Source organism: Callorhinus ursinus, unplaced genomic scaffold (genome assembly GCF_003265705.2).
Source record: "Callorhinus ursinus isolate GAN/ISIS: 27379988/994484 unplaced genomic scaffold, GSC_fseal_2.0 scaffold6, whole genome shotgun sequence".
In the NCBI taxonomy this organism is placed as follows: Eukaryota; Metazoa; Chordata; class Mammalia; order Carnivora; family Otariidae; genus Callorhinus; species Callorhinus ursinus.
Window position 1 is genome coordinate 3,121,282 of NW_027397068.1, and position 16,573 is coordinate 3,137,854.

The 16,573-nt window shown below is 38.5% G+C and overlaps 2 protein-coding genes across 3 annotated transcripts in view; one reads left to right on the forward strand and one right to left on the reverse strand.

Annotated features, from left to right (window-relative positions):
• ELOVL4 (ELOVL fatty acid elongase 4) overlaps positions 1-9,950 on the reverse strand; it is a 32,569-nt gene extending 22,619 nt beyond the window's left edge. The window contains exon 1 of the mRNA XM_025858544.2: positions 9,472-9,950. Coding sequence (XP_025714329.1) covers positions 9,472-9,571 — 100 coding nt within the window. The 5' untranslated portion in view covers positions 9,572-9,950. The remainder of the gene's footprint in view (positions 1-9,471) is intronic.
• Positions 9,457-16,573, forward strand: part of TTK (TTK protein kinase) — an 87,381-nt gene continuing 80,264 nt past the window's right edge. The window contains exon 1 of one of the 2 annotated variants that reach the window (XM_073893544.1): positions 9,457-9,578. The gene's annotated coding sequence lies outside the window, so the exon portion shown is untranslated. The remainder of the gene's footprint in view (positions 9,579-16,573) is intronic. The other variant, XM_025858568.2, reaches the window with a different exon arrangement.

Consider the following 16,573-nt stretch of genomic DNA (forward strand, 5'->3'; position numbering starts at 1 on the left):
GATGCGGGGCTCTATCCCAGGACCCTGGGATTATGACCTGAACCCAAGGCAGACGCTTAACGACCGAGCCACCCCGAGTGTATATGTGTTTTAATGGGAACTGTGGCCATAATCTTCTTATGCTAACAGTTCCATAAGCTGGAATATCCAATGGGTAAAATACTATTGGTCCTGAATTTATTCCTTTTCACCAATTACCAATAGTTTCAGATTCTTACACTGTGAAATTTGGCAAACATTTCCATAACTCTCTTTGAATATACTTTCTTTGTCCTAGCCACTCCATCATATAGAAGTCAACTTCATCTTCTCAGGCTAAATACCATTTTTTATACTTTACATATGTATATTCATACATATGATTTAAACATATAAATTTATATAAATAAATATCACTTTTTAGTTTAATCTCACACAACAGCCCTTATAGTACCGTTGAGTATTTCAGATGCTTTTCTTTAGATTACCTCTGGTGGTATTATGACTTTGTTCAGACTTAATATTCAAAGTAGTGATACTATATAGATAACAGTATAAGATAAGGTAAAGTCAGAGAAAATATATAGGTCAGAGAATTGATTATTGCTTTTCTGCTTGGCTAGTGTGATGGGGAGACAAGAGCACTGGGCTAAGAGACAAAACAACCTGTTAAGCCCATTTCCACTACAGTGTTCATCCACAAGTGACTTAATTTCTATGACTCTCAGAAACTTCTAAAGATATGAAAATAACAATGCCTGCCAGGCCTATCTTCCAGGGTTGTGAAGTTCTTGGTAAAGTTGTAAAGCAAAAAACAAAGGCAAGTTTGTCTTCCTTGTTATTTGCTACTTTCTAGCCATTGGGTACTTTTTTAGGCAACAGCTATGCATTCTCCTTATAAAGCCATTTTACTGTAAGCTGAAAAAACAATAAAAGAATTGTCAACAAAAATAAACTAGCCAGTTAGTTTACCAGCAAAATGAGTTTATGGGAGGATAGCAGAGGAACTGCAATTTTGGACATGCAAACCATGGTGAACCATATGCAAGTCCTGAGAACAAATGAGGAGAGTATCCTTTTAATAGAGGGAAAAACAAGCTGGCAGGGGTTATTTAGGATGATCCACTGGAAGAGGGTGACAGTTCTGGGTTGTGGCAACTTTTCATTAGCTGGGTTGCTGCTGGGCCAGGAGAAAATCTTCCTCCTGCTGGGTGGGGTGTTAAGGTAAGCCTCTTCCTGTGGGTTGGAGTGTGTAAATAGGCTGTGACAAGTGGTACATGCCTGAGAGTTGCCCCTTCAGAACTTCACAACTCCATTTTTTAAAATTTTATTTTTTTTATTTTTAGTAATCTCTACACCCAATGTGGTGCTCGAACTTAAAATCCCGAGATCAAGAGTTGCATGCTTTTCTGCCTGAGCCAGCCAGGTGCCCGCCCCCTCAAATCCATTCTCAATGAGCTTTTCCTTTACTCATTTTCACAGAATCAACTGTTTTACCAATGAACACTGAAGAAAGATCATGTCTAGAATTACTATATTCATTTTGTATGAAATGTTTAAAAAATTATGGTAAAAAAGACATAATGTAAAATGAACTTAATCATTTTTAAGTGTATAGTTCAATGATGTTAAGTATATTCACATTGTTGTACAACCAATCTCCAGAACTTTCTCATCTTGCAAAACTGAAACTCTGTACCAACTGAACAACTCGCCACAGACCCTGGCAATCAACACTGAATTACACTACTTTAGAGACCTTATATAAGTGGAGTCATCAAGGCTCATTCATGTTTTGGCATGTGTCAGAATTTCCTTCCTTTTTAAGGCTAAATAACATTCAATTGTATGTATACATGACATTTTGTTTATCCATTCATTCACCAATGGACATGTTCCACCTCTTGGCTCTTGTTAATAATGCTTCAATGAACATGGGTGTGTAAAACTATATGCAATTCTTTAACAATATATATCTGTGCTTAAGTTTGCATTTGATAAATAAAAATAACAAAGCTTACTCCTTGACTACTCCAGTTCAAAATTACAAATGCCTTTCTGTGTTTGCACCTAACAGGGAGTAACTGATTCCTTCAGTGGATTAATGCATCTGCCTTTCAAATTCCAAGACTTATATTCTAAGTAAAATGCAATCACAAAATATATTTAGAGGTATTTAAGAATGACAATATTCCATAAAGAAAGATATATGACAAAAACAAGATTTTTTAAATTAACATTTGGTTAAGGAACATACTTATACCAAAATTACTTACTTTCTTTTGTTTTCCCCATACTCTAAGATCTATATATTTGTAGCAATTTTATAAGAATTTTAAGCCATACTTCCAAATTTTAGAAATGCTCATAAAGTGCCTATAATTGAAAATCTTTTCTAAGTACATATGATAAAATTTTGCATTTCCTGTAGAAAAAAATATAAAGTAAGATTAAGTTTAGACTATTTAAGCCACCACTTGAGGAGACATTATGAGGACTCAATAAAGTGGCCATAAGAGATGATATGGTTTCAACCATCTCAGGGTACAGGTAGCAATATGAAACCCAAAGGATCATGAACAACTTGCCCCAAACCACATAACAAGCCATCCTCAGAAGCTGTATGTTACATAATAAATGTAATGTATAATTACATATATTACATACATAATATATAATCTTATTATTTAAAGTTATTGCTATTATTTTTGACAAAATAGATAACTCTTGGTTATTCAAGAAATACCTAATTAAATAGGTACAGTATTATGGCAACAAACACAGTGCTATGTCAAAGTAGGTCCTTAAATATCTATATCCCTTTGTTTTTCTATTCCTTTACCTATTTCTTCTGGAGCAGATAAGAAAGTAAAAAGGATTAAATGTGAATCTGTTATTTGTTCTATTTTAGCAACACTAATAATGGGTTTGTTGGAAAAGATTGGAATTATTGCAGAGTGAGGTTTTTAAATTATTGACCAATGTATGTTTATTTGAAGTTGCTTGACCTATTTAAAGAATTTTTTAAAATTTCATATATATCCAGAATTTAACAGCCCAGTGAGACCTTACAGATTATCCAATTCAACTCTCTTAATTTACAGATGAAAAAAGTTTGGAAAAACAAAGGGACCTGTCCAAACTCTCAAAGCTAATTAGTGATACTAAAGCCTAGGACTGAAGCCTAGGTCATCTAAATCCCAGTCTAGTGTTCTTTCCTTTCTTTATTTCATGCTGCCCTCCTCACTTCCACACTCACCACAATACTTCTGCATAGACAGGGAAGAGAGAATTATATCTCATTTTATAACTCTTGAAAGTAACTCTTTTGTGCTAATAAATGATTTAATGGTTTGATTCCTTCATTAAATATAGTCAACATCAGTTGAATTTATTGCTAACTTATGATAAATATCATTAAAAAAACTTCCTATAATTTGGTGTGGCACCAAACTTTATTAGTTTAGCAACCAGTATATATCACTATTTGACATTATGCTAGATTAAGGGGGTTATCTCTTGATATATATCAAATCAACAAATCCAAGAGCACTCCCTAGTGTTGGGGATAAAATACAAAGAGTGAAGGGGTAAATAATAAAAAAGGTTAAATAGGTCAAGGCAATAGAGTTACAGAAGGAATGGCACAAGGAAGTGCACGAGCAATTGCTAAAGGGAATGGGATCAGATGAAGGAATGAACTGCTCCAGGGTACATGGCCAAGAAAGGCTTTGTGAAGAAGGGCTCCTGGAGAGATAGAGAGGAGAAAGGGCAGTGAAGGCAAAGGAAACAGTGTGACAAGAAAAACAAAGATAGACATGTGCATGTTTTACTCAAGAGGGAGTTATCCGGCTGGCTGGAGCTAGAGGTCTATGGACAAGGATATATCGGAGGACCAGGTTAAAAAGGAAATTTGGAAACTTGGTTTTAAAAGGCCGTGTGTTTCCTCCCTTCTCTTTTCTAAAAATCAAAACCCTGATGAGTTTTAAAAATGTATTTGAATCCATTCTCATTCCAAGGGAAAATAAAACAATAACACCTTGATTTTAAAAGAAGAAACGTCCCGATCATGAAAAGGAAAAAAAGAGCCATCTACAGTGAGAAAAGACAGATTCTGTCACACAACACTTCTCTATGTTCTTAAATGTCTAATTCGAAATAATAAATGACTCAATAAGTCCTATAATACTTAGGTTACTAATATTAAATCACTCACTAATGACATTCATCATGTGACTTGAGAAAAAAATCTAACAACTTCAATTTTCAAAGGATGACTACTTCTTTGCAGCTCACAAAGGTACAGTCTGATATAATCACCTATGTAATTCTTTTTTTTTTTTTAAAGATTTATTTATTTATTTGAGAGAGTGAGAATGAGAGAGAGAGTACGTGAGAGGGGTGAGGGCCAGAGGGAGAAGCAGGCTCCTCGCCGAGCAGGGAGCCCGATGCGGAACTCGATCCCGGGACTCCAGGATCATGACCCGAGCCGAAGGCAGTTGCTTAACCAACTGAGCCACCCAGGCGCCCTCACCTATGTAATTCTTAAAACCTTGTCTCCCTAAGCCAAAAAAATCTAACTGTATAAAACTGTGTCCTGGCACTAGTTTTAGAATTTGCATTGTTTTACCCTCCTGTAATTTCATCTGTGATTGGATGTTCTGTGATGAGGCTGCTGGGGAATAGACAAGAGTATCAGATATTAAAGTCCAAGAGTCTGCCATCAAAAATAAGAACCAAACAAAAAAAAAAGCAAAAAAACCCTAAAACGGTATGGACCTCCTAGAGGTTTCAGGGAGGTTATGAGACAGGAGGTAACTCTAGGACCTCACTGAAAACACTAGCTAAGGGAGAGCCCATGTTAGGAGCTGATGTTCCACATATTTGTCTTGAATTAGCTGCCTAGAATTTAGAGTGTCTTTTCTCAAAGAAACATTAAAAATGATAATTAGGTTTCCAGGCTAGGCTAAACAAACAAAACATATTTTAGACAATAACAAAGATTAAAGACTATACATTGACTATGACAAATAATAATACTAATGTAAATATACTCTAAGACACATGCTCCTCTGGGACCTAGAACTCCCTGGCACAGACCTTTTACCCCAGATTATTTGAGCTGAGTTAAATGTCCTTTCCCACAAGCCCCCAGTTTCAGCAAGCGAGGATGACTTATGGACTTACTTAAAAACACTCCCAGTTTCCACGAATTTTTAGTCTTTGATGCCTTTTTAGTCTACCTATCCAAATACTCTGAAAATATACACATCAACTCCACATGGTGGCAGCCAAAATATTCTAAAAATAGAATCTTACAACTCAAGACTGTGATGCAGGTAAAAAGTGAAGATAAGAATAGTGAAGAAGGACTTTTCTGACTTCCCTATGTGTCAACTAGGCCTGATTCTGACAGATCACAGATCATGCCTTCAGACCATGATACCAAGCAAGGTGGCAGTGACAAAGTGCACTCATTCTCTCCCCAGAGCCCAGAACTATTCCTATACATAGTAAGTGATGAGAAAAGAATAAATGATTATATAAGCCTTGCCTCCAAATTTCATCATCATCCTACAGCGTCCTCCTTCATATACTACTCATCCCCTTTTCCCTTCTGCCCCTCCAAAGTGAATTTAAGGCTAGCTAAGCTGACCTTCTATGCTCTAAGTTCAAATCCCAAGTAGACACAAATTTTGCATCAAAATATGAGCTACTATATCTGTAAACAGAGAGCAATGCCAACCACCACCCCATACACACACACACACACACACGCGCGCGCGCACGCGCACGTGTGTGTACATACTTCATGAACAATGGCTGTTTAAAAACATGTGGTCAAAAAGAAATATGGTAGCTCAGGCGATATCTGGCCTTATTGTAGGCATGCTGGCTATTAACTTTATAGGATGCTTCTATGCTAATTTGTTAACACAAAAGGCTACTAATAAGCATTTATTAAAATAAATACAACAGATAATGTAGATAATTTGGGTATTTATAAGTTGGAGAATATTACGATTCACCAGAAAAATTTACATACAACTTTGATTTTATATATATAATTTGAGCCTAGGATCCCAGTCCTAATAATTTTAATGTACTCATAAAGACTAGAAGAATAAAATACAATGACATCAGAGTTCCTACTCCCATGCCACCAACTAGTGTAAAGTTCTACACCAGTCTATACTTTCCTATTAAATATAAACCGAGATTAACTTACTTGTTCAAAATATCTAAAAATATAACATAGGGAAGTAGAAAAATTATTTTTGTTCTTTTTCTAAAAGTACAGCTTTTTCAGGTTTAGTACCAATATATAAAGTATTAACAATTACAGTAAAAGCAACATTTTCTGTATTAATACTCTATGGGTCATATTCTGTATTTGCTAGATATGTGCCTTTGAAAAGCCCAGTTTTTATACATTGCCTTGAACATTGCTTTATGTTTTATTAAATAGCACCATTTGATATGATAGCACAAAATGGTATTTTCCTAGAAACTGTTTGCCCTGGGGCAGAAATCTCTTGAATCACGAAATATACTCTATAAATCTGTAACTATTCTTATTATGACAGTCCAAAGTAGTTATACTCATTTATACTTAGGTAGAAATTTCAGTGGAGAGAAACAGTTAATGAACTAATAAAACAAAGGCGGAAGCATAGAACTACAGTCTGGGGATGAAAGCACTCAAGGGCACAGAGCCTAGTTCACATCTTGCTCTCTGTGAATAATCTGTATCCTTTTGCCACACTCACTAAGATTTCTCAAGACCATCTTTCTCTCCACCCTCTTTTATTTCCCCCTTTCCAAACATGTGACTCATCAACTTTTTATTCAACCTCATGTAATAAGCTACTCTTCTATTTCAAAACTCATTCACTCAGATTTTTGTGAAATTATAGCAAGAGGAGATCCTTGTGGAATCAGAGCAATGTGAATGAGTCAAAGAAAGGGAACATGGAGAGCATAGGCTAAGGATGAAAGGAAATGGGAAACCATAGGGTTCAGGTCTATTCTGCCTGAATCTAAAAAATATTCCTCCTCACAGCAGCAAGGCAGAAGGAAGTATATCCCACTAAGCCTCTAAGTTGGTTTAAGAAATACCATCTACCGGGGCGCCTGGGTGGCTCAGTTGTTAGGCGTCTGCCTTCAGCTCAGGTCGTGATCTCAGGGTCCTGAGATTGAGCCCCGCATCGAGCCCCGCATCGGGCTCCTGGTCAGGAGGAAGCCTGCTTCTCCCCTTCCCAGTCCCCCTGCTTGTGTTTCCTCTCTCGCTGTCTCTCTCTCTCTCTGTCAAATAAATAAAATAAAATCTTAAAAAAATAAATAAATAAAAAAGAAATACCATCTACCTACACCAGGTAGCTCATTACAGAAAGCAAGGAAAGAGTCTCAGGTTTCGTAAGTGGATAGCCAGAGCATGGGTGAATACGTCCTTCCTTCTGACTTGCTAGTGAGAGGTCACTTGTGTTCCAGTGGCTACTCTCACTTCTCAGGCTTAGCCTACAATATTATTTTATATGCCCTTCACAGGGTAGTAGCAAGCTTTCACATGAAGCAACTGCACAAAATTTCCCATTTCATTCATGGTATTTTTTACACCAGCACCATTAGGAAGGAATGAACCAACACAGAAAGGTCTATTCTACCTTTGTGCTCGGTTTGTCTTTCTGAGACTCAAGAGGCAGGGAAGCTCTGAGATGGGAAGAGAATGATAGACAGGAAGGAGAACTTCTGGGTGTGGCTCTGGCTGTATGGAGATTGGAGAACCTTGACAATGTCTGAACTCAAGTATGCAAAGTGCAATTATCTGCCAAAGCTGATGTTCAGCTCTGCACAATTGTGTAATGGGAAACCCTGATGCAATGTCTAAATAACCAAAGTCACAGAGATGAAGGGAAGGGTATATCCTTCCCAGTTTTTGTAGGTACAGCATAACCTCAGTGTTTAACAGCACATAGAAGAAAGATTTAAGGAAAGACTCCATTAAAAACTGCCTTTTAACCATTTTCAATCACAATGGCTAATTAAATAGCTTATTTCTGGGGCGCCTGGGTGGCTCAGTCGTTATGCGCCTGCCTTCGGCTCAGGACATGATCCTGGGGTCCTGGGATCGAGCCCCGCATCAGGCTCTCTGCTCTGCAGGAAGCCTGCTTCTCCCTCTCCCACTCCCCCTGCTTGTGTTCTGTCTCTCTCTGTCAAATAAATAAATAAAATCTTTAAAAAATAATAGCTTATTTCTCAGTGCCAAACTTGAGATTCCTACTAAAGAAGTTAAAGCCGCATCAATGTCAAAGAATCATTTTGTCACAGAAATAATTCCAGCACACATTTTCTCCACAAAACCTATTCCACGTATTGTAATCACGCTGTAACCACTGTTCCATTTACAATAACAACAAATACAAAACTACAGGAATATATTTTCATTTCTAGGGAAGGGAGGCAGAGAGTCACAACATGTAACATTAGCCTATTCCACTGCTGGGATGCAGTCCCATACTGCAAAGGACTAGATAATTTTAAGTCGTAAGATCATTTCTAAAATCCTGTTGGGCTAATTTTTTATTTCAAAAACCTTTAAATGTTTTAAAACTAAAAGCAACTGAAGCAAATTAAGAAAATAAATGGTAAAGTGTAAAAATAATAATAGCACAGCTACTTCTACTAAAGAAATCAACCAACCGAGGATCCCTGTCAAATAAAACTCCAACCGCTAAAGGGAAAAGTTTGCTAATTTAAGAAAACTGTATATATGTAGGCTGCTGGGACAACCTCTAGGTGCTGCTCTAGAGACCCCCTTCCTAAAGACTTATTTTTTTCCCGGTATTTCAGCCTCCCCCTCCCCCTAACTGCACTGCACTGCGCAAAACACAATCACTTCAAACATATTTGCTGTTGAAAAAGCCTCAGAAACTGAGCTTCTTCAAGGTTCAAGAAGCCAAACAATGGCTTTTTACTTTTTATTCCAAATTACACTGTAGATGGATGAGCTAGACAAAATACTAGCAGGTTGTGTCAAAGCAACCAGGAGGCCGAAGAAGCAAAAACACAGCTACCTCTAGAGCCCTCCTCCTTCCCCCCAGCCATCTCGCCAAATGGACTATTACTAAATATTAAAATCAATCCTGTGCCTAAGTTAAAACTGTCAGATGAAATTGGGAGATGCGGGTGTAGGGTGGAGTGGTTCCTGCGTCGAGCCCTTAGCAGCACAGACTCCATCTGATATGTCAGCTCCAGCATCCGAGAAGCTGAAGAGAGATGGAAGCTCAGAGGAAAACCGTGCGAGCGTCGGGGGGGGAGGGGGGTTGGGGGTGGGGGGTGCGGAGGGAGAGGCCTTAACGTTCGGATCAGATTAACCAGTGCCCGACCGCTGTCCCCGCGCCCCGGCATCTCCTCGGATCCACAGCATCCCAACAGCCGCAGGGAGCGAGGGATTGCAGGGCCGGACGAAGACAGGGAAGCCAGCCGCTTTACCTGTGATGGACCAGGTCCAGCGGTAGAACTCCACGGTGTCGTTCAGCGCCGTGGACACCACGTTGAGGACACTGCCCGGCTCCGAGTCCAGGAGCCCCATCTCGGCGGTAAGCGGGCGCCGGCGGCAGCGGGAGGAGAAAGCGGAGACACCGTGGGAGGGTTGACCTCCGAGGCGACGGCCGACGGAGCGAGCGGCAGCCGGGGACCCCTCTAACGGCGGCGGCCCAGCTGCGTCTTCTCCGCCTCCTCGGGGCGCCGCGGCGACTGGGATGCGGCGGCCGCGTCGACTAGCCGGGCGGAGTAAAGGTGCCGTCCAGGCTCCTAGGAGAAAGAGGAGGAGGAGGAGATCTCCCCGTGAGCGCCAGGCGCTGCACCAGTCTGCGGCCTCGCGCGGCCGCCGCTCCAATCTCCTCGGCCCGAGTCACGTGGCCGCGCGCGAGGCGGAGGGGCCAGCGCCCCTCCTCCCGCCCGCGCGCTGGGACTCTTGCGCAGGGATGAGGCTGTCGTGGAACCGCGAGAGTCAGGTCCGCGCAGGCGCGCGCCGTCCCACACCCCTAGTGTCTCACCCTTTCCCTGGTCGCGCGGGAGCAAGACACCTGGGCTTCTCTTGACTACCTACCCCCGCGAGTCTCCCCACGCCTCCTCCGTCTCCGTCCTCAGGAGGAGGGTACGCCGCCCCTGCGGAGGAGTATGCCGCCTTCCCACGGGTGACCTCGCATCCGCCCCTGATACATCTTAGGAAACAGGACGGGGAAGAATGGGCGTTTTGTGGGCAAGGATGAGGTAGGCGAGATGCTTTGGTCCTTACCTGTCATTCACTTCTATTTCCTTTGGGTTCCATTTTTTTTTCCACCCCCACCAGCACATGCCTGTCATGACAAGAGAAATGCACAAGTTATCCCTCTAAGTTAGTCAAGTGATATTTGTCTTCCAAGCTGCAGTGGTGGAGAATGGACTGTGGGGTCTACTCATTAACCAGTTGACAAATAATTTGAATGAATGCTTGCATGTGTTTTGTAAACTTTTTAATATACATGGAATAATCAAAGCAATATAGTTGTATTAAATAGGGTCGTTATAGCTTCAGAGAAGGAGGACCAAGAGGGAACTTACAGTTAGAGAAGTCCTCTTGGACCTGAAGGAGTTGAGAGGAACATAAAAGGATCATTGCTCAGGAAACAAAGGACAATCTAGGTGAAAGAAGAAAACATATTTATTTAAAAAAATGTTTAGATAATAAAGTGGGAGGCAACAGGATAATCTACCCCAGAAAAGTGAACCACCTGAAAAGTAGCAAATATACATTACATACAGTTCTTAATTTCATAGTTTCTGACGTCAAACAAGATCTTTGAGAATAGTTCCGTAAACTTCTCACCTACTTGTTACTTAAACGCATGACCTACTCTTTGTTTAACCTTCTCTCCAATTGTTGGTTTAGGAAGTTCCATTTAGAGGCCACGGAGTCAGGTGTGTGATTGCGTCTGCTCTTTAACACTGTTAAAATAATGTGAATACTGTTTTTCATCATATTTATTTGATTTGTTTTTTAGTTGATTTGGTTGTATATTCTTCGACTTTATTTTATATCAGAAACATTGTAGAGGATAAGAATTATTTCCGGTTCTTCACTGAGGACCTAACCCAGTGCTATAAATAATGATAAATATTTATGATGATGTCAAAATTAGAATACTTATTTCAGAACTTGAAGACTATTATAAGTTACAGGAGCTTTAGGATGAGAAAAGATAATTAAATGTAATTGATTTATTGCATCAAGCAACCACAGTCTTCTTTAATGCTCTGTTCCTGAAATTAACCAAAAAAAATGTAATTTATCAAATATATTTACCAGATTACATTTTCTGGATTGAATTATGGTTTCTCAAGTCACAACCCCAAGTTATGTGTATCATACTGATTCTAGTAGATATATATAGGAAGAAATATAGAGGTATGTAAATATATCTCTATATGTATATACATACACTTTTTTTAAATCCGGTCAAGTTGTAATACCTGGAGAGTAGATAAAGATCAGTGCTCTACTCATGTACTTTGATGACCTAGCAAAGTTCAGAGTAGTTTGGCCTTCATCTCGAAAATTGATTACTACTTTTATATTGTGAAATCCTGGATGCTTTTTGTGGAGAACAGATCCCCACCCTCATCTGCATTCACACACATAAAACATTAGCATCTTTTTTTCCCAAGTTTTTATTTAAATTCTAATAGTTAACATATATGGTAAAATTGGCTTCAGGTGTAAAGAGTTTAGTGATTCCTCACTTACATATAACACCCAGTGATCATCACAAGTGCACCCTCTATTCTCTATAGTTAAGAGTCTATTATGGTTTGCTTCCCTCTCTCTTTTACTTGTTTAATACAGTGTGAACTCGTTAAAACAGCCTCAGATTATTTTTCTAGCCTCTTTGAATAGAGGCCAACTTAAGTCCCTTTATTCACTAGGGGGCGCCTATCACATATAAGAAAATCCTAGATAAGTAATGACAAATCTAGGGAGTAACAATTTCCTGCACACTACCTGGAAGAGTAGTATGTTTATTTGCATTTATAAGCTGTCTAAATATACACCAAGAACAAGAACCCTAGTACATTCTCAATTCACAAATGGTTTAGTGGTTTACAAATACTAATGGCTGACTAAATCAAAGCCTACCTAATCTGTGCAAAGGGAAGGAGACCTGCATATTTACTCACCTAGAGTGGCAGCCATCTAACCAAGATCTTGGTGGCATCATGCCAGAACAATATCAAATATAAGCACCCATAGTATCTGCAAAATTTTCTCGACTAGAGTTCTTTGTTATGGGTTAAATACAAGTAAGATAAAGTTATCTAAAAAACTGAGAGAGGATATGATTATAATAAAAATTGATTTTATCTAAAATAGCAAAATATTTTAACATTTCTTACAGCCCATACAGAGTTAACAACATAAATCAAGCTATTCATTGTTTCCCTAGCGTTTCTGCCTTTCCACATTGTCAATAGCATCAGCAACCTGTGCTTTCAAAAAAAAGTGAATCTAAGAATCTGTTGAATCAGGAGTGAAAGCAAGCAGCTTGATGAAGAATTATAGAAAGACCTTAAATCTTACAGGAGTAAATTGTAGATAATACTTACAGAAAAGGGAGAAAATCATTGGTAATGTAGTTGACCCTTGAACAACACAGGTTTGAACTGTATGGGTCCACTTATACATGGATTTTTTCCGAATAAATATACTGAAAACCTTTTTGGAGATTTACAACAATTTGAAAAAATTCACAGATGAACCACATAGTCTAGAAATATAAAAAAAAATAAAAGATATGTCATGAATGCATAAAATATATATAGATGCTAATCTATTTTATCATTTGCTACCATAAAATATATGCAGATCTATTACAAAAAATTAAAACTTATCAGAACTTATTCACACATTTACAGATCATACATGGCACCATTAACAGTTGAGAGAAATGTAAACAAAGGTAAAGATAAAATATTAAGTCATAACTGCATGAAATTAACTAGTACATACTGTAGCACTATAATAATTTCATAGCCCCTTCCTGTTGCTACTGTGGTGAGCTCAAGTGTTGCCAGTATCCACTTAAAGCACTGTGTGATACTAATCATTTTTGTGTGAGTAGTTTGTCTCTCTAGTAAATTGCAAATCACAGTAAAAAGTGATCTCTCATGGTTCTCACATATTTTTTATCACAGTTAGTGCAATACTGTAAACCGTGAATAACAAGGTTATAACATGGGACCTATACAAAGTGTCGCTAGTGATGCTGGAAGTGCTCCCAAGAAGCAGAGAAAAGCATGACATTACGATAAAAAGGCGAATTGCTTGGTATGTAGCATAGATTGAGGTCTGCAGGTGCAGTTGCCTGCCGTATCAAGATGAATGAATCCAGTGTAAGGACCGTTGCTTTAAAAAAAAAAGAAAGAAAAGAGAAGTCATGAAGCTGTTACTGCAGCTCTGCCAGCAGGTGCATAAACCTTGCACTTTTTGCAAAATCCCTTTTATCTCATAATGAAAATGCAGCTTTTATGTGGTTTCAGGATTGCTATCAGAAGAGCATACCTATAGACTCTAATATGATTTGGAAAAAAAGCAGTTATTGTATGAAAACTTAAAACAAAAGGAAGCTGAAGTATGTGATGTTGGAGAATTTAATGCCAGCAAAGGATGGTTTGATAATTTTAAAAAGAAGTTTGGCTTTAAAAATGTCAAGATAACAGGAAAAGCAGCTTCTGCCAACCAAGAAGCAGTAGATGAGTTCCCAGACACCATTAAGAAATTGAGGAGATAAAAAGAAAGAGAGAAGTCACTAAGGAGAAAGGATATCTGCCAAACAGGTTTATAATGCAGACAGAAGTGCCCTATTCTGGAATAAAATGCCACAAAAGACATTTATTAGTAAGGAAGAGAAGTGAGTACCAGGATTTAAGGCAAGAAGGGATAGGCTAACTGTACTGTTTTATGCAAATGCAGTCAGGTTTATGATCAGGACTGCTCTTATCTACAAAGCTGCTAACTCGTAAGCCTTGAAGGGAAAAGATAACACCAGCTGCCAGTCTTTTGGTTGTACAACAAGAAGGCATGGACAACAATAACCCTTTTTCTGGATTGGTCCCATTAATGCTTTGTCCCTGAAGTCAGGAAAGACCTTGTCCATAGGGGGTTGCCTTTTCTTTCTTTCTTTTTTAGGATTTATTTATTTATTTGAGAGAGAGAGAGAGAGCGGTGACTGAGCCACCCAGGCACCGCAGGGATTGCCTTTTAACGTTCTTTTGATATTGGACGATGCCTCTGGCCACCCAGAATCCTATGAGTTCAACAGCAAAGTTGTTGAAGTGGTCTACTTGGCCCCATACACAGTATCTCTAATTCAGCCTCTAGATCAGGGGGTTGTAAGGACCTTTAAGGCTCATTACACATGGTTCTCTGTGGAAAGGATTGTTAAATTATGGAAAAGAACCCCAATAGGGAGAACATTGTAAAAGTAAGGAAGGATTACACCAATAAAGATGCCATCACTATTATAGAAAAAGCTGTGGAAAAATATAAAGCCCAAAGCAATAAGTTCCTGCTGGAGAAAACTGTGTCCAGATTTTGTACATGACTTCATAGAATTTATGACAGAGCCAATCAAGGAAATCATGAGAGAGACTGTGGATATGGCAAAAAAAAAGGTGAGGGGTGAAGGGTTTCAAGATATGGATCTTAGAGAAATTCGAGAGCTAACAGACACCACACGACAAGAATTAACAGAAGATGACTTGATGGAGATGAGTGCTTTTGAACCAGTGCCAGATGATGAGGAAGAAAACATGGAAGAAGCAGTGCCAGAAAACAAATTGACATTAGACAATCTGACAGAAGTGTTCCGGTTATTCAAGACTGCTTTTGACTTCTTTTATGACAGACCCTTCTATGATACATTTGCTTTATAATTAACAGTGGAAGAAAGATTTGCCATATCAAAACATTTTAGAGAAAAGAAAAAGCAAAAAAGTCAGATAGGAATTCCAGTGCATTTTTGTAAAGTTACACTGAGACACCTAGTGTGTTTGCCTCTCCTGCCTCCCCTTCCATGTCCTCCATCTCTTCTGCCTCCTGAGACAGCAAGACCAACTGTTCCTCTTTCTCCTCCTCAGCCTACTCAATGTGAAAATGTGAGGATGAAGACCTTTGTGATAACCCACTTCCACCTAATGAATAATAATCATCATGACATACCGTTAACAAACTTATCTGTGTGTATGTGTGTCTTTGTGTGAAAATCTCATAACCGCAGCAAGAACTGTGAGTTGTTTTGTGTCATCATCATCATTGCTTAAGTATTCATTGTGTAAAACATGGTGTGTGGGGCTTGTACAGAGTTAGAGAGCCTATCCTTACATAGGCATAAGGTGAATAATATTTAATAATATCCCTGTATACACACTTTTGTTAACATGTCTAATTATTTTCTTAGCATAACTTTTTACAAGGAAAATTTCTGAGTCAGGGAGCTTTATTTATTTATTTGTTTGTTTATTTTTAGGGAGCTTTAATTTAAAAATTGTGATACATGATTATCCTCCAGAAATGTTATATCAATTCACAGTGCAACCAAGATCTATGAAAGTGTGCTCATACCCCACACCCCATTCTCCTCACTGAATTTAATATTAAATAGTTAATCTAATTATGTTTTGTAATCATTACCAATCTGATAGGCAAATATTATTTCATTGTTACTTAGTGGTTTATTATATTTATTGGCATTTTAGCTTCTTTTGAGAACTGCCTATTTACATTCTTTGCACACTATTAGTTGTGTCTATTTTTCTTATGGATTATAAGAGATTTTATGTAATAAAGTTAACAAGTTTGCTATATATGTTGCAAGTGTATTTTCCCAGTTTATTTGTCTTTTACTGGATTTGTTATACTTTTCAACTGGGCATATTGGAGGCTGGAAATAAGTTAGACTCAACCACAGCCACCTCCAAAAGAATTATGTATCAGAATGTCTTGTGATCATTTTCAAATTGTATAACCCCTGGAAGTTCTAATTTACACTTCTGGGAACATATGCTACTCCCTTTCCAAGAATCTTTTTTTTTTTTTTCGAGCTTTCCAAATATCTTAACTGCAAATAGCTTACATTGGGTAATCATCATTTTGGGGTCATCCACTATGTACACCTAGTCTATAGTCTTTCTCTTTTATGGTCAATGCCACTGGTCCAGTCTTCCTTCACATAGCCATCCTTTAAGGCCATGTAGCCACACTTCAAGTCGTGCATTCCAGAACAGAGTGATAAATCTGCCTAACTATGGTATGTCTGCCAGCTCTTCCTGGCTTGGTTATATGAAGAAAAGTTCTGTCACTCTCAATTGAATATTGTCTGGGTTTCCAGTCCCTTCATTTACTATATCCTGTAACATATCCATCTTTACCAGTGATATAAACCTTGACCAAGAAATCTGATAATAAATGGAAAGTGTTAAGGAGAAGCCTCTTCATCCTGCTCTTGTCTTCCCATTACTAAAGTGAGTCTGGAGGGGAAATTAATTCATCATCATA